Source organism: Ovis canadensis, chromosome 17 (genome assembly GCF_042477335.2).
Source record: "Ovis canadensis isolate MfBH-ARS-UI-01 breed Bighorn chromosome 17, ARS-UI_OviCan_v2, whole genome shotgun sequence".
Lineage (NCBI taxonomy): Eukaryota > Metazoa > Chordata > Mammalia > Artiodactyla > Bovidae > Ovis > Ovis canadensis.
The window spans coordinates 14,832,545-14,858,170 of NC_091261.1; the positions used below are offsets into that span (position 1 = coordinate 14,832,545).

The following is a 25,626-nucleotide window of genomic DNA, read 5'->3' on the forward strand; positions in this document are numbered from 1 at the left end:
AAGCTTGTCTGGCTGGTCTAAGAAACACGGTTGGGAAACAGGTCAAGAATCCTTTGCAAAATCAAATTTTAACATGTGATTTGTGGGTAAGCGGCAGCATATTTGATTATATGTCTTCCTAAAGGCACTAGATTCCATTTCCATTGTTTAATTTTATGGCATTCCTGGATTATGGCTTCTCTTTGTGGAACTTAACTGAATTTTTTATTAATATAGCCCCCTTTTTTTTTTCTTGGACCAATGACAATGGTGCAGATGTGCTTAAATCAACTTCCCAAGAAGTTAAAAGTCTTCTTTTACATTTCTAGGAAGGAGCTCTTGAACCACTGGGATTATCTATAAACTCATAGTAAACTACCTTTTACCTGCCAGAGCAGGTGGTACCTGGAGCTCAAGGTACGGATTAAAATACAATTCAAAAAACGAGGTATTTTTTAATTTTTCAAATTTATGAGCATATTATTATCCACTTGCAATGAAATCTGCATTGTTACTGAGGACTCAACTGGAGGAAAGAAAAGAGGACAATCTTCAGTGAAATTAAAACAGGGTGACCTATTTCCAGTTCAATCAAGTCTCTATCCCAAATGGGCCATTTTGTAAATTAGAAAAGCCAGATGCAGTGTCTTTCTTGACGGGAGGAATGCGAGTGTGTGTGGAGGCGGGGCAGGGGGCCTCAGGAAGCCATCCGCTTTACCTTCTGTCTCCAGGGAGGCGTGTGCCCAAGCTTTCCAGGGGGATTCTCCTTCCCAGGGTCAAATGCATGACAGCTCCCTTAGACTGCTGAGCTTGGTCATATGGAAGCTGATTTTTAAACCAAGCCCCCAATCTGTGATATGACAGTTATGCCTGTCTCCTCTACCTCTTTAGTTTGCCAACACTTGCCATTGCCTTCTTCGTGAAAGTACTCACCTTCCAGAGTCAGTTCTTAAGGTCTGCTTTGGGCTTTCTAAGTTCCAGAAGGCTGGGTCTGTGTGATGGGGAGTGTTAAGTGGTCAGGCTAATTGACATTCATCTGACAGTGCCCTGGGACAGTCAGGGTGAGTGGGGTCTCCTCTCCCCACATCCATCACCTTGCCAAGTCTCTTCCCTTGCTTTCCTTGGGGACTACACAAAGAGGGTGAATATTCTGGGGAAAGGCAGAGGGCAGCCAGGGCCCTAAGCCCCAGGAGGTGGGCGAGATTAGCGAGAAAGAAGAGAAATCTATTCTACATCGGAACTTCAAAAGACACAGGCGTATATGGCAGCAATACGTTTTTTCCCCTGGAAGCATATTATTTAAATCTGTTGTTGATTAGAATAAATGTTTACTTAAACTAATACGTTTCCAATCATAATAATAAAAGCACTTAGAAGAATGGAATTCTCAATAGAGAATATGAAGGCAGAAGTGAGTAAAGTAGAAAAGGGGAGACTGGCATGTAAAAGCAGGAATCAGTATCTCTTCCAATGATGCTATTTTAATAATTATATTGGGTTCCTTTTTCCTCAGTATTTGGTCTAATCTGAATCTGCAAATTCTTCGAGGAAGCCTGATCTGGTCAATTCTGATAAACTGCATAATAATAATATTCAAAGAACCCTAATAGAAAGCAGATCCTATAAATCTACACTAAAATTCTTATATAAGTAGTAAAGGGACACAGATGGTATTAGGTTTTTTTTTTTTTTTTTTGAAAAGTAATCACAGGTGTGTGCAAATGAGAATTTGACCACAATTAAAAGTAACTCGGTCACATTTTTTAAAAGAAAAAAAAAAGACAGAAAAAAATTTGTGGCAATTTTTTAAGTTTGGAAGTATTTCTCTCCTATATATCTCAATAATACATATAAATATTTGGCTGAAGTCTTAGTTTTATCAGAGAGGTAATGAAAAAAAAAGCACAAGGGAGTCTTAAAAATTAAGCTTAGTTAAATAAATAGCTACATATTTAGGATTTTTTTCTACTTAATAAGGATAGGTAAAAGAAAGTCCTGGGTTTAGAGAAATTAATGTCTAAAGAAATCTAAGTGAAGGACATTTTTACTTTAGTAAGACAAAGAATGAGTATTTTTTTTTTACCATCTTTCACAAGCAACAAAATCACTCAACTTTTGTTATCATATAAATAAAAAAAAATAAGTCATCCCAGGATTATAACATTAACTATGGTGAAAATATATATAGATTTTATTCTCCATTTAAAAATGTGTGGGTTATATATATGCTGTTTTCTTGTTTCTTGAAACAGCCCATTCTACCAGAGAACATTTTTAATTCAGCAGTGTTTTAACCTTTCCAATGCCAACCCCTCGTGTCTTTCCAGGAGAAAATTGGACAGAAACACTTGGAGGTTTAGGAAAGGCCACTATTCACATCTCTGCAACAGAAAGCTGCTTTCTCCACCACAGCACACATGAAACTTCTCATTGTGTGCTCCCTCTGGAGGGGCGTGCATTATTTAACAACACAGTGGGTTAGGAAGGATGCTGCTAAAGCATCTGTCCAAAAATACTGAAAGGCACCGGGAAATAGGTTCACAGTGGGCAGGAGTGAATCCTAGTACTTAAGAAATCGATTCAAGAATCTGGGCAAACAAATGGCTTTCCTTACACTGTCTGATTAAAACAAAGCCAAGAACAAAAAAGCACTCACAATTACTCATGAGGAATAAAACTACTGCTAGGTGATTTAAACCAAAGAAGTGAACTAATTAATTTTTAAAATGCCTCATTCTGAATCTATGGACCTGTTCCTTGAAGCTGATAGTGAAACCATCTTTTCTTAAGACAGAAATACCATTTTACCTTTGGGTTCAGAAACCTACTAATTAACATTCAATTTTTAATTTAAAATAATAGCCTTCCTACTTGCTCTCCTAATCCCCTGCCCCCCTACCTCAATAAGGAATAATGGCAGGGTGGGGCATCGTTGCACAAACAGCTCTTGGATACAAAAATGATGCCTACTGTTTCAGGAAGCAAACCTAAGGTCCAACCCAAGATTTTTTCCCCCCCCTTCTGTGTAGTGCTGCCATTGAACTCCACCCAGATTTGAGTCTATTTCAAAGGCCGCAAAAAAAAAAGTCAGAAAAGGCCCCAAATGTTCTCCTGCATATTTTCTGATCATCAATGGCATTCAGAATTCAGAGGGGCGAGTCATGCATTACGAATGACTGGGTTTCCAATGGCAACTGGGAACTGTGGCTCTCAACCCCAGGGCTCCCTAACAGAGGACACGGTGGGGGAGGGTTGAATCACACCGTCTCCTCTGCCCTGGGGTACCGAGGGAAAAAATACTATATTTAAGATAGGCCTATATACACATTACAATAAAACTAGTAAAAATAAAGATCCAGTTAGACCACATTAGAAACTTGATAAGAAAAACCTTGCATGATGATCACCCTAGTCTTGCTAGTTTGATGCTTTTGTTTAAGCAGAGTGGGTCTCCCTCTGTCTGACAGTTACAGAGCACACAGCGTCACCATTAGAGAGAAGAGAGGGGTGAACACCAGCACAGAGGCAGCAGGGTGAATTAGTTATTCACCTGGGCTAAGACTAAGCAGTATGAACACCGAGGACCTACCCATTTCTGCAGACAGACTAACGAACGAGGCAAAGAAGACATCTTCCCCCACCTGGCGCTGCAGCCCGCGGCCACCCAAAAGAACAATGCACATTTCTGCTCACGACTGGAGTTTGGAAGCAGCATGCAAAGAGACTGGTTAAAATTCCCTACCATGCAGTGCAGCCATCATCAGCAGCCCAGCATATCTTCTGCTCTGTGGAGTGGTGTGCCAGCTCATGAACAGAAGAGAGGAAGAGAAAAATGCAGGAGGCAAGAGAAGGCTCAGGACAGTCGGCAGGGATGTTTCTGGGTCATGAACAAGTGGGAGACCCCTTTCGGTATTCAAACCAATCAACCTTTATCTCCCAGGACATCTTTTTCCCACTCAGCGTCTGTTGAAAAGACTGCAGCAGACCAAGCAAGGGATTATGGGATCGGGATGCAGCGGCGAGCTGCAATGAGATTCGTGGGTGGCTTGCGCTCCCCTCTGAGTCAGCAGTCAGCTGTTTCCACGCTCCTGTGCTGGGCCGCGGCACCATCGCCAGAACCGGCTGCACGGTTACCAGGGGGAGGACTGTCTGTGCACAGCTCCCTGCGCCCGCAGCCGACAGGCTTACCAACCCGAGAGAGGGTGTGCCGCCAAGTGATCGAAAGGGGATGCAGTGTGGAAAGATCCCAGGAAGAAATTAGGCCCGCGGGAGCTCAGCAGGAAAAGTTCGAATTCAGAAGACTGGGTGGAATGTGAGAGCACAAACTCACTTCCCTTAGTAAGGAGAAAAAAAAAAAAAAGATCTATTTCCTTAGATTTTTTAACTAGCTCGAAACACCAATGCAAATTTTTTTTTAAATGCAAAACAGCCCAGTTCAATAAGGCTCTACTTTTCCCTTCTTGGTCTTACCCAGGAAAGGGTCTATAAAATACAGTTCCTCAAAGTCAAATCACGCAAATGATATTTCTCTGCTTTTTGTCCTTCTAATCATTCAGAAAAAAATCATGTAAGTCAATATTTATTTCAGGGGGACAACAGAACCTTCTGTTTTTCTGATGACGCCAACGTTCTCAAACGTTAGAAACTTTGTCAAACTTGACATATTAACATAACTCCTCTATCATTTAACTGATCCTGAAAAGGCTTTAGTAACAAAAATGACCAGCAAGAAGCCACATAAAAAGTTAGGTCTTCATATTACAAGCAATACTTTAGAATATAAAAATCCTATATATCAGAATGGAATCCATAATCATTCCCTTTCTATAGCAATGGAGCAGGGAAATGCATTGCTTTCTATTCCTTGGTTAGTTATTAGTTTAAAAGTAGACACTAATTATTTTATTTAAATGATAAAAACTGAATTTGCATGTTTAATAACATTAATATTCATTAAATTCTTTCCATGTAATCAGGCATTGCAGCAAGCCCGGTGAAGGGGCACTCAGCTCTGCAGAGGGGCAGGAGGGGATGGTCGCAAAGAATTTGGTGAGCTTGACAAATCACAGAAAAATGCACACACATACCCAAATTGGCATAGTACACAGTTCTCAAAAGCCCAGGTTAACACCTGCTCTAGAAGTTTTGTTTTGTTTTTTAACAGCTTTATTGAGACATAATTCACATACTATACAATTCACCCACTTCAAGTGTACAGTTTCCATCATTTAAAAGTCTACAAACAATAAATGCAAGAGAGGGAGTAAAGAGAAAGCAACTCTCCACTGCTGCTGAGAATGCAACTGGTACAGCCACCGTGGAGCACAGCACGGATGCTCCTTAAAAACTAAAAACAGTGCCGCCATCTGATCCTGCAATCCTGCTTTCGGGCACTGATCTGGAGAAAACGCTAGTGTGAAAGGATACATGCACCCCAATGTTCACAGCAGCACTACCGGCAACAGCCAGCACGCGGAAACAGCCCAAACGCCCATCGACAGGCAAACGGAGAAAGGTGTGGAACCTGTACACACATACATGCACCGCAGAACGTTGCTCAGCTGTAAAGGGAGGAAATAACGTCCTCTGCAGCAACATGGATGGACCTAGAGACGATCATACTGAGCGAAATAAGCCAGATAAAGACAAGTATCATGTGGTATCACTTACACATAGAGTCTAAAAAATGATACAGATAAACTTATTCACAAAACAGAAAGAGACTCACAGACGCAGGAAACAAACTAATGGGTACCAAAGGAGAGATAAATTAGGGCTCTGAGATTAGCAGATACACATATGATTTTATATAGTAGCAGATGGAAAATAGTTAAAGGTCCTACTGTATGGCATACATCTTGTAATGAAGTATAATGGAAAAGAATCTGGAAAAAATATAACTGAATCACTTTGCAGTACACTGGAGACTAACACTACACTATGAATCAACTATACCTCAATTTAATACGTTTCTAAAGCTGTACCCTTTAGCTGTTACCCCTACCTTCCCATCCCCCACAGTCCTAAGCAACCACTAATCTACTGTTTGTCTCTATCTGTTCAGTTCAGTTGCTCAGTCGTGTGCGACTGTTTGTGACCCCATGGACTGCAGCACACCAGGCTTGCTTGTCCATCACCAACTCCCAGAGTTTGCTCCAATTCATGTCCATCGAGTCGGTCATGCCGTCCAACTAAATTGTCCTCTGTCGTCCCCTTCTCCTGTCTTCAGTCTTTCGTCCCTGCAGATTTCCTTATTCTGGCCTGTTACATAAATGGGATCATATAATAATGTGGATCGAGCGACTGAACTGAACTGAACTGAGGGGTCTGGCTTACTTCACTTACAGAACAGTTCCAAGGTTAATCTATGTGCCTTGTATCAGCACTTCATTCTTCTATATGGCTGAAAAATATTCCACTGTACAGATAAGCAGATGGATGTTTTGTTTATGGACATTTGAGTTGTTTCAACTTTTTGGCTGTTATGAATAATGCTGCTATAAACATTCATATATAGGTGTTTGCTAGAAGTTTACAATTTAATTAGAATCTACTCTGGAAACTAAAGGCAGGCACATCCCACTCCAAGCTACGTCTTCTTCCTAAGACAGGCTATCACAACAGTCCCTGACTTCCTAAGACAGGACTCTCCTCTCATTTGTGTTTCTGATGAAATTTACTGACCATGATGAATCCGGTAGCCAAATGCATTGAAATCTACTCCTCCCCTCTGACGTCATTTCTTCTGACCCCTCCACTCAACCCAAACTGTGGGGCACACACTCGGAGTGAGTCTCTGTTCTCACAGGACGGTGAGGAAGTGGGAGAGATCCTTGGTCTCGTTGCCTGGCTTGCAGTCAGAGAAGCTTCACCTACTCACTCAATCATTGAATGGCTAGCATGTGCCAGGCATTGAAAAGGCTCTGAGGATACAGAGACGAACAGAACGGTGGCTCAGCCTTCAGGAAGATCACAGTCCAGAGTGGGAGACGGATGAGTAAGCAGACAATTGCAGTTGGGAGTGGTTAAGTCCTTGACTAGTGGTCATAGCTATTGGTACGGTTTCTTTCTGGGTTGGAGTTGCACTGAGACCTTCTGCAGCCAGAGGGTAAAGCCCCAAGAGCAGAGATGAGCCCAAGATCCTTGGGGCTGAGTCTGCGGCATGCCGTGCAGACTTCGTGGTGCTGTCTTACCCCTCCCCAGTGTTTCCCCCCAGCTGAATAGACGTTAGAGAGCTAACTGTCCTCAGTCAGCTGCGGTCACTCAGGAAGTATAAGCAGTGCACACGTGTAAGAACACGAGAGGTGCTAATAGAGCTGGGCTTGGCGGGACCCTGGGAGACAGAGAAGGGAAATTTACTGACCGTGTATTACGTGTCAGGTTCAATTCAAAGTCCTTTGTGTAGTCTACTTATCTCCAATCAAGGGCATCTCTGCTAGAACATAAACCTCTTAGGATGGCATATAGGGCCATTTATGATCTGCCCTCTGCCTTCCTCATTTTTTTTCCTTGTTGTAGCCTCCCCAGTCACACTCTGGTTCCTAAGTCATGCCACCATTTTTAAGCAGAATAGGGCAGGGCACCAATCCCCCTGATGGAGTGGTGGGGTACGCATTCAGGAATGGGAAGGGGCATTTTTGACTGTCCTACTGATTATGCGTCTGGGGGCTAGGGGTAGGGAGATACTACTGAGGTTTAGTGCCTGAGGCAGGATGCCTGCCATCCCCCAGCACGTGGGAGGGTCTCCTACAAGTATCTCTGTCCTCTCACTCTGCTGACAGCGATGTAAGAAGCATAGCATTTGTTCGAAGGGGAACGTGCAGGCTCTTCTGACCCCTCTCCCGGGTTAACTCCTTCAAGTCCTCCAGAAATCCACAAGGACAGCCGCACTTTAGGAGGATTCCCTGTGGCTCCTTCAGTCCCAGACCCTCCCATCCCCGTGTGGACTGGGTGCTGCTCCTGAGCTCCACAGCATTCTCTGCTGGAAACCACTGCCTGCTCCATCTCTTACCTCTAACTCCACAGCCCCTATGCAGTGCCTGTCACACAGCAAGCAGCCAGAAGGTGGGTGTGCAGCGGCAGAAGCCCTACCAACGATGAGCCACGTAGCACCATGTAAAGGTTCTGCTCGTCTCAGAACTGGAAAGTAGCCGGATCAGAGACCATTACGGAAAGGCAACTCTTCGTACCTGATTCGTGGTTTAGAATTTAGAAAGCGCCTTCACAATACAAAGCAACGCACACCCAGAGACAGAATTTAACAGGGACGGACAAATCTGACTCCATATTGGATCTGCTTATTTTGCTTTAACTTTGGCATTCTGTTGCCTTTGCTCTAAGTTAAGAAGGCCGTCTATAGCCTGAAATATACAGGATGGCCCACTCTCAAGGCTCTGGCCTTTAAAAGTGTAACACTTTTCCATTCATATAAGATAAAAAGTTGCAGAACAGAGAATAGTGTCTTTTAGGAGGTTTACAGGAACATTTTGACTGGATAGCTGCAAGAACAAAGGATTCTGGCGCCAAAAGGTTTGCTGCAACCAACCATACCCCTTCCCTTTTTAGTAGAAAAGAAGCCTGGGGAATTCCCTGGCCATCCAGTGGTTAAGACTCTGCACTTCAACTACTGTGGGCCGGGGTTTGATCCCATCAGGAAACTGAGGTCCCTCAGTCTTGTTCGACTCTTTGCAACCCCATGGACTATAGCCCGCCAGGCTCCTCTGTCCATTGAATTTTCCAGGCAAGAATACTGGAGTGGGCTGCCATTTTCTCCTCCATGGGATCTTCTTAACCCAGGGATTGAACCTGGGTCTCCTGTGTCTGCTGCACTGGCAGACGGATTCTTTACCATTGAGCCACCTGGGAAGCCGGAATGGTATCACCAAAAAATAGAAAAATAAAACAAAATAATGACTCTACTGGGAAAAAAAAAAAAAAAGCCTGAATTCTAACTTGGGGAAGATGGTTGTTTGGGGCACTAGTCCATCATCTTGACCTGCTGGCTTTCTGAATACAGTTGCTGCTCCTTGCCCCAACAACTTGCCTTTACTTATCGGCCTGTCACGTGGTGGGCAGTAACAAGAGCAGGTATCTTATTACTTTAGTGGAAACTGAGGTTCAGGTTTACAAGACCAGCCCAGAGTGCAGCGGCCATTAGGCAGTGAGGTGAACTAGAGTTAGGGCCTTGTGGCTGGCATAGCTCCTCTTTCATGGTGCCACAATGCCCCTCAAGGATGGGCAAAGGCCGGGACAGGGAGCAGCCAGTCCCACAATGCAACAGAGCCAGCTGGTTAGAGCGGGGATGTCTTTCAGGGAAAGATAAGTGCAACGAACTAGGAGGCCGCCGCCTAAAACCAGGAGCCTATAAAGTCAACTTAATATAATCGTCATTTAGTTTAGTTGTTTTGTTTGATTTCATAATCTTTGTTTCCAAAAGCCTTTCTGAATATTGTTGCCAAATTGTCTTCTGAAAGAAGATGGTAAGGAATGATTATTTCCAGCTCAGGCTTGAGTGACTGCAGAAGAGATATTGTTAGGATGGATTTTACAGACCAGCACCCCACAAGTGACCCCTCAGAACCAGACTCTTCCTGTCAGTCCAGACTCTTTGCAACCAACTTGGGTGAATGGTTTAGCTTGGACCCCAAGAGGCAGTCCTCTCCTCTCCTTTGGCAGAGGTGGCACAGACCGCTCACCCTGGAGTCTAGGAGTCATTCTTCAGTGGTGGTGGAAAGGTCCTATACCAAAGAGGACTGTTTGAAAATAATGGTTGATAAAGCAGAAACAATCTTCCCTTTAAAAGTGTCCTTGCAAAGAGAGATGGTGCAAGTTGGCCTTAACCTAGTGGGGTTCTGTGGATGATGAAAACAGAATCAGCTGACTCAGTTACAGCCAAGGAACTCACACCAGAACTCATCTTGGAATTACCATTTAATTTTTTGGGGGGGAAGAGGGAGTGGGAGTTACCATTTAATGTCATACATTTTACAAATAATTATGTGCCAGGTGGTGTACTAGGCAGTGAAGACCCAAAAATCAAGTCACAGGCATGTTGATTGGGTCTCAGGTGTCAGGACGGCCCTTCCTAGACAGGCCACACCCAAACGTAGTGGGGTTTGCAACTTGAATATATCTTTTTGAGGGACATAATTCAACCCCTAGCCTCTACGATGGATGAAAGGCTACCACAAGGCCTGGGCTGACGCAGACCCACCTGAGAAGGGCCTGGCTTTCCCGTAGCACCGTTCTCTCAAGAACAGAGTTGAGATACGTGGAGAACGTTACACCTGTCTCATTCTGGTGTGCATGAGCGGAACTCCTGGCGTAAAAGGCGGGTGGGAAAAGGGGGCTACAACTTGTGCTCTCCTCCGCTGGCTTTTATCTCTGGTACACATCCCAAGCAGGGGAGCGAGGCAAGAGGTTCTGAGCCTCCCAACAAGGTGAAGACGTATGCTGCCTGCTTCGCATCCTGTGCCGATGATTACGAACCATATCATTACCTTAAAATCTGTCTTGTGGGTCTGGGTGGCAGCTTGAACCCACAACCATCTGAGTTTCTTCTTCTTGCCCTCAGAAGCCCCTTCTCAGCCTGAAGATGTCCTTCACACAAAAGACTGAAGCAGAACAGGATTCTGCAATCCATCAGACATCCCAGCAGAGTGCTGACCCTTCCTTATTCTTTGTCTTGCTCTGACTATGACAAAAATAACAAGCAAAAGCAAGCAAACAAAATGCTCTTTTGTTTTACTGCTCTTTGGCCTCACTAAGTTTAAGTCGACCATCTATCCTGAGCATCCCTGGAAGAGAAGCTCCCAATCCTAACCCTGGGTCCCTAATTACTGATGTCCGTACTGATGAGCACATCAAGACCGAGGGTTGTTTTCCTCTCCGCCAGTTTCACGATCACACTTTTCATTTGGACAATTAAACCCAAGGCAGCGCCAAGTTCCGGCTTGCCTCAGCGGTTTACCTTGTTTAAGTAATCACTGCAGTGGCTCTGACTACCAGGTTGGGATTTAGAGTCAGGGATTCTAGGCGGCAAATTTCCCCCGGTGACTGCCCTGCCAAGGCCGGGGCTGAGGCCTAGCCAAGACCTGAGCTGGGCGGGGCACAGCCCTGACCTGAAGGTCCCGGGGCTGCTGATGCGGCTGCGGTGCTGGTATCATCTTGCTGGACCCTGACTCCCTCTTCCCCGCGTTTCTTCCTCTCTGTCCCATAAAAAGGATTATTTTTTAACCAAGATATAATTCAGAGAGAACCTTACCAAAGTACATGTCTGCTGACTAAGTATTTCCGCTTCCAGAACTCTAGTCTAAGGAAATAATCCCCCGGTGACGGCCAATCTCCCAGAGCCTGGCTTCAGAGGCCAGGCGGAGCCCGGAAAACAGCCCTGGGTCCAGACGGAGCCCGGCCGCGGTTCCTATGGCAACAGGCTCCGCCCCGAGGCAGCCGCTCCGTAGACGCATCCACCGCTCTGCCTGTACTCTGAATCTTTCTCTCCCTGGAGGCATCCTTTTCTAACCTTATTCTCACCAGGAGGCAAGACGACTGTATGAAATAACTGATTCACGTGGTGGTGATGCCAGCCCCGAGGAGGGCGGGGCGACTCAGGCTTTTCATTGCGGGTGACAGCAATCAACGCTGTAACAGGGACCACCGAGGCCTGCCCCTCCCGCAACGCAGGTGCGCCGCTGCGGCGCTTTCCCAGCCCCTGGGCTGCGCCTCGCCTCTCCTGCCTTCCAGGCCTGCAGGCTTCCGCATCTGAGCTATCTTAACCAAGGTGCCACCGGGGCAAGGTGGGGTTTTCTCCGCTGACAGGCCTGAGTTTCCTGAGGACGTCTAGAGCTCAGCGCCCTAACGCGAAGGGTGGTACTCAAGGAGGAAGCTGGGTACCTTGGCAGAGGGAATAATCTGAGGATGGTGAAACTTGGCCCCACCCGCAGGAGGCGGCCCCACCCGCAGGAGGCTGCCTCACCCAACACCTGTAACCAGGGGAGAGCATTTTCCTAAGCAGCCTGAGAGACACCCGCCGCACTGGTCACCTGTATTAGAATCATACTGCCAAAGTCAGCGTGCAGCTGTAATTTAGGCGCTGGCTCTGGAGACACATCTGTATTTGCTCTGTGTTCAGGCTGCTCATTGCTTCTGTAAGCTCCTTTGGGAACTGTCCCTTCATAAGGCTGTCGTGATGATTAAATTATACAGCATGGAGGGGCCTGAGCGCCAAGCTCAGCGCACAACATGCTCAACCCTCAAGTCACTACCACCAGGGCAGGGGTGGGGAGTATGGGCTGTGGTGCCAGGATGGGTTGAGTCCCCATTCTGCCACTGATTAGTCTGAGCAAGTCCTTGAGCCTCTCTGTGCCTCAATGTCCTCATCCATATAATGGGCATAATAACTTGGCTCATTGGGTTTGTGTGAGAACTGAATGGTTTAGTCTATGAAGAGAACCCACGCCAGTGCCTGACACACAGCAAGGAGTCAGTTCGCATACTAGGAGAGCAGAGGCACTAGCAGTATCGCCTCTACTAGGCTTGAGCTCCTTTAGGGATGACTAGCGACTCTCTTTTGTATTCCGAGAGCCCGGCTCATGTAGGGGCTCAATAAACATTTATTTTTTGGATGAAAAGTTAATTCTCTTCTTATGCCAACTAAAACAAGTCAGGAAAGGAGAGTGGGCAGAATCATGGAAAATCAGAAACAATGTATCTGTCCACTTTTATCATCCTGGAAGGACACAGCCTCCCTCAGCCTCAGCCACTTAGCAATGGTGTCTCCCACTGGCTCTGACACTTTTGAGGAAGAGGCTACAGCGCTACTTTGTTGCTCTGGTGAGTCCTCACACTAACTCTTAAAGATAGGCCAGCCCAGCAAGGAAGAGGGTCTCTGCTCCCTTCCCTCTGGCTTGTTCTTGTGAGAAAGAGCCCTGGTACTTTCTGCTGGTCAGCAGCCAGTGGACATGAGTCCTCACTGGTCAGTTGCTCGCCTTCAGACCCAGTAGCCTGCTTGGAAATATAAGAAGAAAAAGGATTCCTTTTGGCACCTTTCCAGAGTCAACATTTCCCCTTTGAGGAAAGCCATCCTCCCTAGATGTGAGAATGGGGGCCCTCGCTTCATGTCCTCCACTGAATGGACCCGCTCTGAACCCTGATTCATCCAGCTTTCTCCCTCAGCAGTTAGCAGCATGTCTGGGCTGGGTGCCAGGAAACCACAGTGCCACCAGAGGTGAGCAGAGCAGGGGCAGGAGAGTAGGAGCAGCCAGACCATAGCAGAGGGGGTGTATGCATGGGTCAGGTCAGGCCTGGCAAGTCCAGGGCACCCTGTATCTGGTGCGGCGGGAGTCAGCTTGGTGCCAGGTGGAGCCATCTGTGGCCTGACGGCCAATGCCAGGAGCATCCCCACTCTTCCTCGATAATGTCTTTCCTCTTCCTGTCTCTCTTCTCCCCGTTCTCCTGCCCTCTCCCCATTGCCCACCCAATTCCCCTACTCCACTAGCTTTTAATTGCCCTCTACTATGTCCTGGGTGCTGTGCTGGGTCCACATTCAGTCACCATCCTTAAGGGACTTGTGCACTCTTATGCGATGCAAACACAAAGTCTCAATTAAACATAAATTAATGAAAATAAAAATAAATTTGATCTCAAATAACTTAGCAAGGATGCTCATGGGTGCCACTCCAGCTGACGGGGATGGCATTCTGCACTGGATGATATTCCAGACTCTGGAGTCAGACATATGTGTGTGCAAATCCAGCTCTACCACGGACCAGGGATGTGATGTGGGGGAAATCACACAACTTCTCTGGCCCTCCTTCTCCTCCTCTGTAAAACAGCGACAGAACAGTTACACCTGTAGGGCTGTTATGAGAATAAAATAAGTGGATGCCTGAAAGATGCTGAGCATGGTGCCTGGCACATAGTCAGACTCAAAAGACATCACTATGGTGGTGGTTTTAATTACTGAATCCTGGGGTCAGAAAGCTTTCTCTGGAAACCTTTTAGACTCTGTGGGCACACCGTTCTGTGTTCTCTGTTATAACTGCTCAACCCTGCTGTAGAGTGAAGGCAGCCACAGGCAGTACGTGAAGGCGCATAGCTGTGTTCCAGTCGGACCGCCTTCATAGACGCTGATAACATCTGTAAATTTCACACGCACAGAAAATCACTTTGCTCCTGGCTTTTCTTCGCGAACCATTACAGCGCAGTGGGTGGATGTGGCCCACAGGCCTTGGTTTGGGCACCCGGGAGCAAGCCTAACGAAAGGGTTGGCACTTCCTGTCATGGATTTTGCCTCAAAGGGAAATCTAGTTGGTAGGTCCGTAACACCCATAGACAGTGTCTACTTCAAGCCCGGCTAACTTTAACAGACCAACCCAGAGACAGGGAAAACCTCATAAAGGAAAAACAATACCTACAATTTATTTGTGCACAAGCAAAGACAAGTAAGCAATACCTTCAATTTACTAGTGCCCAAGATCAAAGTTGGAAAAGACAATTCCCTCCTTAGACACACGATCGCCCTGTGTTTTGTGGACAAAGGCAAGCTGTCTCTACAGGTGCGAGAACTGGCCCTGTGTGTACTGCACTTCTCAAGGCTGGGTGCGGAGACACCCAGCTGTCGGAAATGTCACAGAGGGTCACAACACCCCTAAATTTTACACGGAGAGGATGAAAGATGACAGAATGGACGAGGAGAGAAGAGGGCTGGGGAACATGAGGGCAGGCAGGAGGGCCCGCAAGAATGGACGAGGAGAGAAGAGGGCTGGGGAAAACGAGGGCAGGCAGGAGGGACCCGCAAGAATGGACGAGGAGAGAAGAGGGCTGGGGAAAACGAGGGCAGGCAGGAGGGCCCGCAATAATGGACGAGGGGTGAAGAAGGCTGGGGAACATGAGGGCAGGCAGGAGGGCCCACAAGAATGGACGAGGAGAGAAGAGGGCTGGGGAACATGAGGGCAGGCAGGAGAACCCGCAAGAAAACAGGCCCAGTCCCAAGCCCCCTGCAGATCAAAACGCAGATGGTCCGCTCGCACAACAGTCGGAGGCCCCAAGTGCTGGGCAGTTCCTAGTTCCCGGCTCTCCCGCCGCCTCCCTCACTGCCTCAGCGTCCAAGGACGGAAACAGGACTTTGTGCTTCACTTTCCACTGCGATCTGGGATGGATTTTATTCTCTAGTTCATATCAAATTCCTCGCAGGCCAGACAATCTTTCTCGATGCTGTAGAAAGACCATACTCCAGGTATACTGCAATTAACAGTTAAACTTGTTTCCCTTGCTCCAGAGGAAATGCAAAGGCTTTCTTATAAGGCCATTCCAAGAATCCAATCTGTTCTTGTACATCTTTTAAAACCTATACACACTAATGTTCTCAATGCCACTGAACTGGACAGTTAAATATGGTTAAAATAGTATATTTTATATTATGTGACTTTTACTACAATAAAAAATTGTTAAACTATACACACTCCTATATATAAAAAATAGATAACCAACAGAACATACCGTATAGCTAGGGGAACGCTACTCAATAATATTTTTTAATAACCTATAAAGGAAAAGAATCTGAAAAAAACATATTCATGTATAACTGAATGACTTTGCTGTACACTGAAAGCTAATGCAACATTGTAAATTAACTATACCTCAATAAAAAAAAAATTCAAAATCAAGACTGTGTTATCTATGTTCTGCTCTCATTACTGGATGAAGAACCTACTAACCCTGAACCACTGAAGTGCTGACTGGCCCTCAAGGTCGGATGTCATGCTAACACCCTCTAGCTGGCGGGGACTCTCCTTGGGAGTGGCACGGCCCAGCCACAGACACATATATAGTTCAAGTCATCCATAACCTGCTGGCTCCCTGCAGAACTGCCTCTTTAACTGCTCTCTAATGTGGAAAGCAAGCAAGGCTTCTTTAGAAAGAAAAAACTGAGAAGCTGGGCTTTGGGAAGGAACCTTGGCCAAGACTGACCTCACTGCACCAATACGCCTCCCCTCCCCATCCGTGAGCACAAGCCCGAGGTCAGAGAACCTGGCCTTTTCCTTCACCTCTCCCTACCACAGGGCGTGGCGCAGGTTCTCTCTACAGGGACACAGCCATCCCTCCGTCATACAGATCGTCAAATGACCTGCACCAAGGGCAGAGACTGTCACTTTCTAGGCCCACTGGGGGTCAGGTCGTCAGCCCAGCTCTTGGCCTGAATCCTGGTCCACTTTCCGTCTTGCCCTGGCAGAGCCTCTCCACCAGTGACTGGAAGTGGGAAGGCACAAGACTCGCATCCCTTCATAGAATCAGAGGTATTTAAAGCTGGAAAGGAGGGCTTCCCTGGTGCTCCGGTGATAAAGAATCCACCTGCCAATGCAGGAGACACGGGTTTGATCCCTGATCTGGGAAGATCCCACCTGCCACAGAGTAACTAAGCCCGGGCACCGCACCTAGTGAGCCTGTGCTCCAGCGCCCGGGGGCTGCAACTCCTGAGCTCACACGCTGCAGCCACTGGGGCCTGCGTGCTCTGGCGCCCGTGCTCCGCCACGGGAGAAGCCACTGCAACGAGCAGGCCATACCCTGCAACTAGACAGTGGGCGCCCTGCACAAATAGCAGAGAGCCCACACAGCAACGAAGACCCAGCACAGCCAAAGGTAAATAAACAGAATTGTGTATATATATATAAAACAGCAGGAAAGGACCAGAGAGAGGATACAGTCCCATAGTTGGAAGGCAGCAAAATGCTTTCTCTAAAGACCTGGTCCTGATCCTAGGGACCCTGCCAACATGCTTGCCTCGCACTTGGCTGGGTCCCTGACTCCTCTGTTCGGGTCAGGGACCTGGAGCTCTCCAGATCACCATACAGACAAAGAAACAGGCCTGGGGAGGTGATGAAACTCCCCCCAGGCCATACAGTTAGCAAGCATGGCAAAACCTGATCTTGGGCATGACTCTGTCTCTCCAGCTGCCCCCTGCCCTCTCCGCACAGGCAGACCTGCGGAGCCGTTTTACAGGCTGCCCGGGTTTGCTTATGATCCCACCAGGTTTCATCATGACTCTGTTAGTTTTCTGGAGACTGATCCCCGCAGAAATGACTGGAAATACAAGCACAGGTGTATTTCTTGGCAAGTGAAAATAGAAAACTATACCGAGGAATAACAAACAGCTCTCATACTACAGCTGGCCTGCTTGGAGAGCCAAAGGTTCAGAATTTATGAATATGCAAACCCTGCAGTCAAACAGCAGGAGTTTCCAAGATAGCAGAGAAACAGGAAGCCACCTCAAAGGATGAGAGTACTAAAAGGTTAAACGCTGGCCGTACGCTTGGCAAAGGGCAGGGAAAAAATAAACCATGACATCCTGTAGGAACGGGATTCACAGAGGAGGCAGGCTCCTGGGAATAGAAAGGAAAAAAAAAAAAAGATAGAAGACATAATAGAGGCTATCGACCAACTTTGCACAGCTAAGAAGGGGCATATCTTCAGAATGACCTTGACTGTAAAAATCTGACACTAAAATAAACACAGAAGTGTGGAAGTTAAATCATTAGCTGCTGTACGGACTGCTCAGGAAGCCTTGTAAGCTCGTCAAATCTGAGAGGAGCACGAAGTGGTAGAAGCACACACACAGATTTACTCAGGCGTGTGCGGCTGGCATCAGATGGCCAGTGCGTTCCGACCCGTCTCTCTTCTGTTCCCTGATGGCCCCAGTAGAATTTCCATTCTATTTTAAAAAGGCTATTAACTCGTGCTTGCTTGCCCCCCAGAAATGCAAATGGAAGAACCTAGTCTTAATTTAGTCTTGCCCACAAAGCTGATTCATGATAAAAACAAGGTTCATTTCTTTCCTTCTTTTTTGTTAAGTCAGGGCTCTCCTAGCAGCATTCTAGGCCTGTTCTTCCTGTGCCATCAAGTTTCTGCTCTTCCCTCCATCATTCTCTCTCCATGATTTCTGGCCTTTCAAGAGCCAGTGAGTTCATCACCTCATTGAAATTTTGAGATTTCAAGGCCAGAGGAAGAGGCTGCTTTTCGTTGGTAAATGGCAAAACAGGTCTTCAGGAGGGAGGAGTAAGCTCCCTTCAGGGCATGCTGTGCCCACTGCCCTATTGCTTGGAGCCTCCACCCCCAGATGCAAGCTTGTCCCCGTACCCTTGGCTCTCTGTCCAAATGATGCCTCCCTGCTGGGGCCTCGCTGGGACCTCGTTGGGGCCTCCCCGACCCTCTCATCATAAGTGGGTGTCCCCCGCCCTTTGTTTTTTAGCACTTTTCTGTGTTGGAATCCTTAATGACAACTATGACCATTTGTAATGACACATAATTATTTGCACGCTTGCTTAGAGCCACCTTCCCCACCAACCTGTAAACTCCATGGGGACAGGGTCCTACCCTAACGATGGACAGGGTCCTACCCCAACGATGCCACAGCACATGCGCAGTCCTGACATGTAGCTTCCAAAACCACAGGATGAAGACCAAGAGTCAGCCTGCCCACAAGTGTATCAGCGTGCCTCAGAGAATAGTCTCGCTGGCCTGGTTCTCCTGTAAAATGCCTTCAGAAATACTTGTCACCACTGAACCTCTGCTAAAGATACATTTGATATAGCTGATTCACTTCATCGCAACAGCAGAAACAAACATAACATTGTAAAGCAATTATACTCCAATTTTTAAAAGAAATTAAGATACCTTTGAGCTTTATTTGTAGAAGAGATCTGCCAGGGAAATGGTGTAAGCAAGACATGATCAGGACAGCCTAACCTGCCTGAGTGTTCTTACTTACTTTCCAGGAAGAGTTTCCTATCACTTTCTGAAAATGTTTTCACCTGATCCTTAAGGTATGTGGGACTACCCTGGTGGTCCAGTGGTTAAGAAAACCACAATGAGGTACCACTTCACACCAGTCAGAATGTCTGTGATCCAAAAATCTGCAAGCAATAAATGCTGGAGAGGGTGTGGAGAAAAGGGAACCCTCCTACACTGTTGGTGGGAATGCAAACTAGTACAGCCACTATGGAGAACAGTGTGGAGATTCCTTAAAAAATTGCAAATAGAACTACCTTATGACCCAGCAATCCCACTGCTAGGCATACACACCGAGGAAACCAGAATGGAAAGAGACACATGTACCCCAATGTTCATCGCAGCACTGTTTATAATAGCCAGGACATGGAAACAACCTAGATGTCCATCAGCAGATGAATGGATAAGAAAGCTGTGGTACATATACACAATGGAGTATTACTCAGCCGTTAAAAAGAATTCATTTGAATCAGTTCTAATGAGATGGATGAAACTGGAGCCGATTATACAGAGTGAAGTAAGCCAGAAAGAAAAACACCAATACAGTATACTAACACATATATATGGAATTTAGGAAGATGGCAATGACGACCCTGTATGCAAGACAGGGAAAGAGACACAGATGTGTATAACGGACTTTTGGTCTCAGAGGGAGAGGGAGAGGGTGGGATGATTTGGGAGAATGACATTCTAACATGTATACTATCATGTAAGAATTGAATCGCCAGTCTATGTCTGACGCAGGATGCAGCATGCTTGGGGCTGGTGCATGGGGATGACCCAGAGAGATGTTATAGGGAGGGAGGTGGGAGGGGGGTTCATGTTTGGGAACGCATGTAAGAATTAAAGATATTAAAATTTTAAAAATAAAAAAAAATTAAAAAATTAAAAAAAAAAAAAGAATCCTTGCTTCCACTGTAGGGGCACAGCTTCTATCCCTGGTCTGGAAACTAAGACTCCCCACGCCACAGGATCCAGACGAAAAATAAATACATACTAAACAAATCCAAAAAAAGTATGCTTTATAACACATTTACATGATTACTGAATTTTGATAAATGTGATGGTGTTAGTTGCTCAGTCCTGTCTGACTCTTTGTGACCCCATAGCCTGCCAGGCTCCTCTGTCCATGGAATTCTCCAGGCAAGAATACTGGGATGGGTTGCCATGCCCTTATCCAAGGGACCTTCCCGCCCAGAGAAGAAACCCAAGTCTCCTGCTATAAGGTGGAATCTGTGCCATCTGAGCCGCCAGGGAAACCCTACATGATTACCAGATACATGTAAATACTGGGAGTAATAAAAGTAAACAGGTTTTCTGATACTCTGTAACTCACTCTTGCTTTTTCATGTATTCTGAATTAGTGAGCCCTCTTAACACGCAGAGTCCCAGAAGCAGCAGAGGAAAGGATACCACTGATCCTAGACTAAGTCCTTTCACAGTGGGTGAAGGTCGCCTAATTATTAAAAGTTATTGATATTTGATATTGCTTTTTTAAGTAAGAGAAAAATACTTACTGCTTAGGCAAATGCATCACTTTGAAAGAGTTGCTCAAACTACAATGTAAAACCTCTTTCTTTAAACAGGGAGCCTAAAAACATATTGGAAAGGAAACACTAGCAAGTAAGGTGTTGTGCCCCATTGTCTGTATCGCGTGCCCTTAAGTGTTTGTAAGCTTATCACAGGGAAACATTTTCAAAAATAGCCTTGCAATCCGTATGCACAGTTTGGCAGCAATGATCTTTTATATTTAGGCCAAATGAGGAAATAGGGATGTGAAATTCAGTTTTTATTTAGTGACCCTATCATGGCAGAAAGTTCAGATGCATTTCACGCTGCTCTAAAACTTTGCTTCGGGACTTCCCTGTGGTCCACTGATTAAGCATCTGCCTTCCAGCGCAGGGAACTAAAATCCCACACACCATGGGCAACTAAGCCCAGTGCCGCAACTAGAGAGAGGCCCACAGAGGACTCAGCACAGCCAGAATAAAAGCATAATAACAATAAGAGTAAAATAAAACTCTGCTTCCGATTAAGCTGAAGATGAACAAGGGAGGTATTACTTGATAGCAGTCATTTTTGTTGAAAAGAGGAAAGTAAAGAGAACAGGAGAAGGGCCCACAGCAGGCCACTGATACAGGACAGTCACGGATCCCTTCCTTCCCTGCACGTTCATGCAGCAATGACGTCATCTACCAGGCGCAAGGGGCTTCTACACTGAAGAGGATACAAAACAGCATGACGGTGATCTTTGACAAGTACAAACGAGCAAGTAACTTTTTCTATAGATTAGAAGGGACTAGAGAGAGATTAAGAAAACAGAAAGGCAAAGGAAAAAAAGAGCTACCTTTATGAGGCATGCATGTTGTACGCTAAGTCACATCAGTCGTGTCCGATTCCTCGAGACCCTAGAGACTGGAGCCCCCCAGGCTCCTCTGTCCACGGGATTCTCCAGGCAAGAACACTGGAGTGGGGTGCCATGACCTCCTCCAGGGCATCTTCCCAACTCAGGGATCAAACCCCCGTCTCCTGTGTCTCCTGCATTGGCAGGCGGGTTCTTATCCACTAGCACCACCTGGGAAGCCCACCTTGAAAACAATTCCATGCAAGTCAGTTATTTTCTAACTAGGAGACTGAGCACCAATCTCACCAGGAGGGCCCCACCCTCACGACCCATCTATCCCAAGGACTTCCCCAAAGTCCCATCTATGACCGACTCCCAGCATATGAGAGGGTTACAGCTTCCAAATATGAATTTTGGGGAGATCAAACATTCAGTCCATTACAGGAGCCCTAAGATTTTGTACAAGAGGGTCTGGACCTCTTCGGCCTCTGGATCCTACCAACCCTGTGGTGACTAAAGCATCCAAACCACTTCGGGTCACTGGACACACTAAGAGCCCCCAACCCAACTGCACGTCATGTAAGTTAAGTGCAGCAGCTGCAGGGCAGGTAACTGGGGCTGGATTTGCTGCCCTTAGTGATTCCAGGCTTGCCCTCTGAAAGTCCTCTATTAAGGGTTATAACTGCACTCACGCTAGGCCTCCAGAGCCTCCCTGCGTCTTTTAAACCTTCGCGTGCTTTCCCTCTCCCTGGACTCCTTTTCTTCTCTTGCCAGACATTCACCTGATGCGTCACTTCTATACTGAAAACTCCCTGACAGCCGCTGCACTCAGGCAAGGTACTCAGCCCTCCCTGTATGTATTCAGGACTTCTATCGCTGTACTTACCACTCTCTGCAGCAATCACTGGTTTAGATGTCTGTCTCTCCTACTAGAGAGTGAGCTCCTGGCCTGAGTCTTACTCATCTTTTTACCTCTGATATAGCAGGGTCTAGATAGAAGTAAGTCCTCAGTAAATAGCAGTCATTCAATGAATATTACTTTTCCCTTACATATATTCTGGTTCATGGTATGTGAAGAGCAAGGGAACTCACATTTATTTAGTACCTACTATGTACAAGGTTTTATGTTAAACACCCAATTTTATTCTTAAGATGTATTTGTAAGACAGGAATTGCTGGTCTGATAAAACGGAGATTAAAGAACCATCTTATTAGAAATAAAAGTATTCAAAACGTCTAGGAACTGACTTGATCTATTTTGGATTAGTATTTCTGGAGCTTAGTTAAAATGTTAGTCACTCAGTTGTGTCTGACTCTTTGCAATCCCACGCACTGTAGCCCACTAGGCTCTTCTGTCCATGGGATTCTCCAGGCAAGAATACTGCAGTGGGGTGCCATGCCCTCCTCCAGGGGACCTTCCTGATCAGGAATTGAGTCCAGGTTTCCTGCATTGCAGGCAGATTCTTTACCACTGAGCCACCAGAGAAGCACTTAGTTATCTCAACTCCAAAAGAGCAGTGACTGAAAACGGGGCCTGACAATCTCACTCCTAGGCATATATCCAGACAAAGCCATGATTACAATAGGCACATGTTCAGTGCAGCACTATTTATAGACAAGCCACGGAAACCATCTAAACGTCCATCCTGAGAAACAGATGAAGAAGGTGTGGGGGGTGATTACTACTCAGCCACAAAAATGAATGAAATAAAGTCATTTTAACAACATGGGTGGGCCTAGAGATTATCACACTAAGTGAAATAAGTCAGAAAGGAAAAGGCAAGCACCATATATGAAACCATTTATACGTAGCCTTTAACTACGACACAGGGACGGCCCTCGTAGGGAGTCCGCCCGCCAGTGTGAGGGAAGCAGGTTCGACCTCTGGTTGGGTAACCGGGATCCCACATGCCATGGGGCAACTCAGCCTGCATGCCTCAACTAAGATCTGACATAGCCAGGAACAAGTAATTAAATACATTAATCGATTAACCTTGAAAACTATGGCACCGGTAACCCAGCCATGAAACAGAAACAGACTCGCAGACAGAGGAAGCAGATTTGTGGCTGTGAAAGACCAGGGAGAGGCAAGGGCTGGGCGTCCGAATGAGCAGATGCAAACTACTGTATACAGAATGAATGACCGAGGCCCTGTGTGCAGCAACCATATCCAGCATCCTGTGTCAAAGCGCTCAGGGAGGCACACTGATTGAGGCCGCCCACCCGGGCCAGGCACCGTAGTCACCATGTGCATGAGCTGTTGTACGACAGGAGATCCCGATAAGGACTACGGAACTAATAAGCCACCACCAACCGGAAGAGTTAGGGAAAGGTCTAAAGGAGACACTGCATGTCCGTCCACTTCCCAAAATCCCTCTCGCTGGCATCCATCTTGGCTGAGCGATGCGTGCGCCACCAGGAAAGACTCTGAATTAGGATGATTGGTCAAAGACCACCCGGAAACTAATCCCATCACCATAAAACCCGACATTGCGAGCCACGCGACAGAGCAGTTCTCCTGGGTTTCCTTACCCTACTGCTGGGGTCCCTCTTCCTGCAACAAAACCACAGTAGAAAAGAATATGAGAAGAACACAGACACACACATATAAAACTGAATCATTTTGCAGTACAGCAGAAACTAACACAACATTGTAAATCAACTATACTTCTATAAAACAAATTTTTAAATGGTGCTTTAAAAAGTAACGTGTGTACGAACGACTGAAACTTAACATTCAGCACAGCTTGGGCCTACCAAAACATGTATCTGACCAAGAAGCACCTTGGCACCGACAGTTAAGACTGCCCTGTTGTCAGTGGAGTGGTCCCCATGATCCACTCTATCCTGCATTCAGAGGACTGTGTTGCTACAGTACCACCCATTGGCCTTTGGAAGCTGGTGGATCACAGCATCCCCACTCATATTGTTCCTTAGTGCAAATGTTCTTCAATTATCACACTGGCATAATTTTTAAAACTGAATGAAAAACTTCTTTAAAAATAATTCCACTGTTTGGATGCTCCTGGTGTTCCGATGCCCAGCTAAATAATCCGTTATTGTCCTGATTTTGTGGTCTCCCAGAACCAACATCAAAAGTACAAAGAGGTTGTTTTTTGGTTATCACCAACATTTCCACATGTCTCGGGTGGCTCCGTCTAGTCAAGGCTATGGTTTTTCCAGTGGTCATGTATGGATGTGAGAGTTGGACTATAAAGAAGGCTGAGTGCCAAAGAATTGATGCTTTTGAACTGTGGTGTTGGAGAAGACTCTTGAGAGTCCCTTGGACTGCAAGGCGATCCAACCAGTCCATTCTAAAGATCAGTCCTGAATGTTCATTGGTAGGACTGATGTTGAAGCTGAAACTCTAATACTTTGGCCACCTCATGCGAAGAACTGACTCATTTGAAAACACCCTGATTCTGGGAAAGATTGAGGACAGGAGGAGAAGGGGATGACAGAGGATGAGATGGTTGGATGGCATCACAGACTCAATGGACATGAGTTTGGGTGGACTCCGGGAGTTGGTGATGGACAGGGACCCCATGAACCTGCTGTGGTTCATAGGGTCGCAAAGAGTCCGACACAACTGAGCGACTGAACTGAATTGAACTGGTGGCTCAGACGGTAAAGCATCTGCCTGCAGTGCCGGAGACCCGGGTTCGATTCCTGGGTGGGGAAGATCCCTTGGAGAAGGGAATGGCAACCCACTCCAGTATTCTTGCCTCGAAAATCCCATGGACAGAAGAGCCTGGGGGGCTACAGAGTCAGACACGACTAAGTTACTAATACAACACGACAACGCCTGTCATTAAGGGCAGATGTGACATTTCACAATCTGCTTGGGTGTAAACTGTAAAATGTGTGATGCCACACAGCATGCTTTAATAATTTTGGAAGTTAGGACTCATCAAAACATATACACAACTTAGAACTGGCAAACCTTCCTTAAGAATTCTGTGTTAATTTGGTTTGTAGATTTGGTTAATTAGTTTGTAAACTTGTTCCTGAGTATTGTTTGGACTCAGACACACAAAAGCTATAGCCGCCACCACCTTAAGGCTCACCGTTACTCAGGGGTTAGATGGAAAGAGGGGCAGGACAAACAAATGAGAAGATCCACCTGTCTGGCCCTTTCGCTTTGAGGAAGGAGGTTCAGTTTCTTGTGGATTAGAGAAACTGAGCTTCAGGCCATCTGCATCCAGATCAGCTCTGAAGGCCATTCCCTTGCCACATTCAGTGTGGCAGATCACCCACCACACCTCAGGCTTCACACAGCCAGGAAGCTGTAGATCACAGGGGGGTGGAATTGGAGCACAAACTACCAGCGGACCTTTTAGTCTTTGAAAAAGAAAAAAAAAAAATTAGGTTTCAGTGTTGGTGAGCCATTCATAGCCTGTCCTGATCCTCCAGCTTTTGTAGAGGATACGTGCGAGTGTGCTCCGTTGTATCAGACCCTTTGCAACCTCACGGACTGTAGCCCGCAAGGCTCCTGTCCACAGAACCCTCCAGGCAAGAAT

General features: G+C 46.3%; 1 protein-coding gene across 11 annotated transcripts in view; it reads right to left on the reverse strand.

Annotated features, from left to right (window-relative positions):
• TRIM2 (tripartite motif containing 2) overlaps nucleotides 1-25,626 on the reverse strand; it is a 186,602-nt gene that overhangs the window by 63,618 nt on the left and 97,358 nt on the right. Inside the window, exon 1 of one of the 11 annotated variants that reach the window (XM_069556664.1) lies at nucleotides 3,722-3,961. The exons of the other annotated variants lie outside the window; for them this stretch is intronic. Within the exon in view, the coding sequence (XP_069412765.1) occupies nucleotides 3,722-3,724 (3 nt within the window). The 5' untranslated portion in view covers nucleotides 3,725-3,961. Of the gene's footprint in view, nucleotides 1-3,721; nucleotides 3,962-25,626 lie in introns of those variants that run through there. 11 annotated transcript variants of the gene reach the window in all.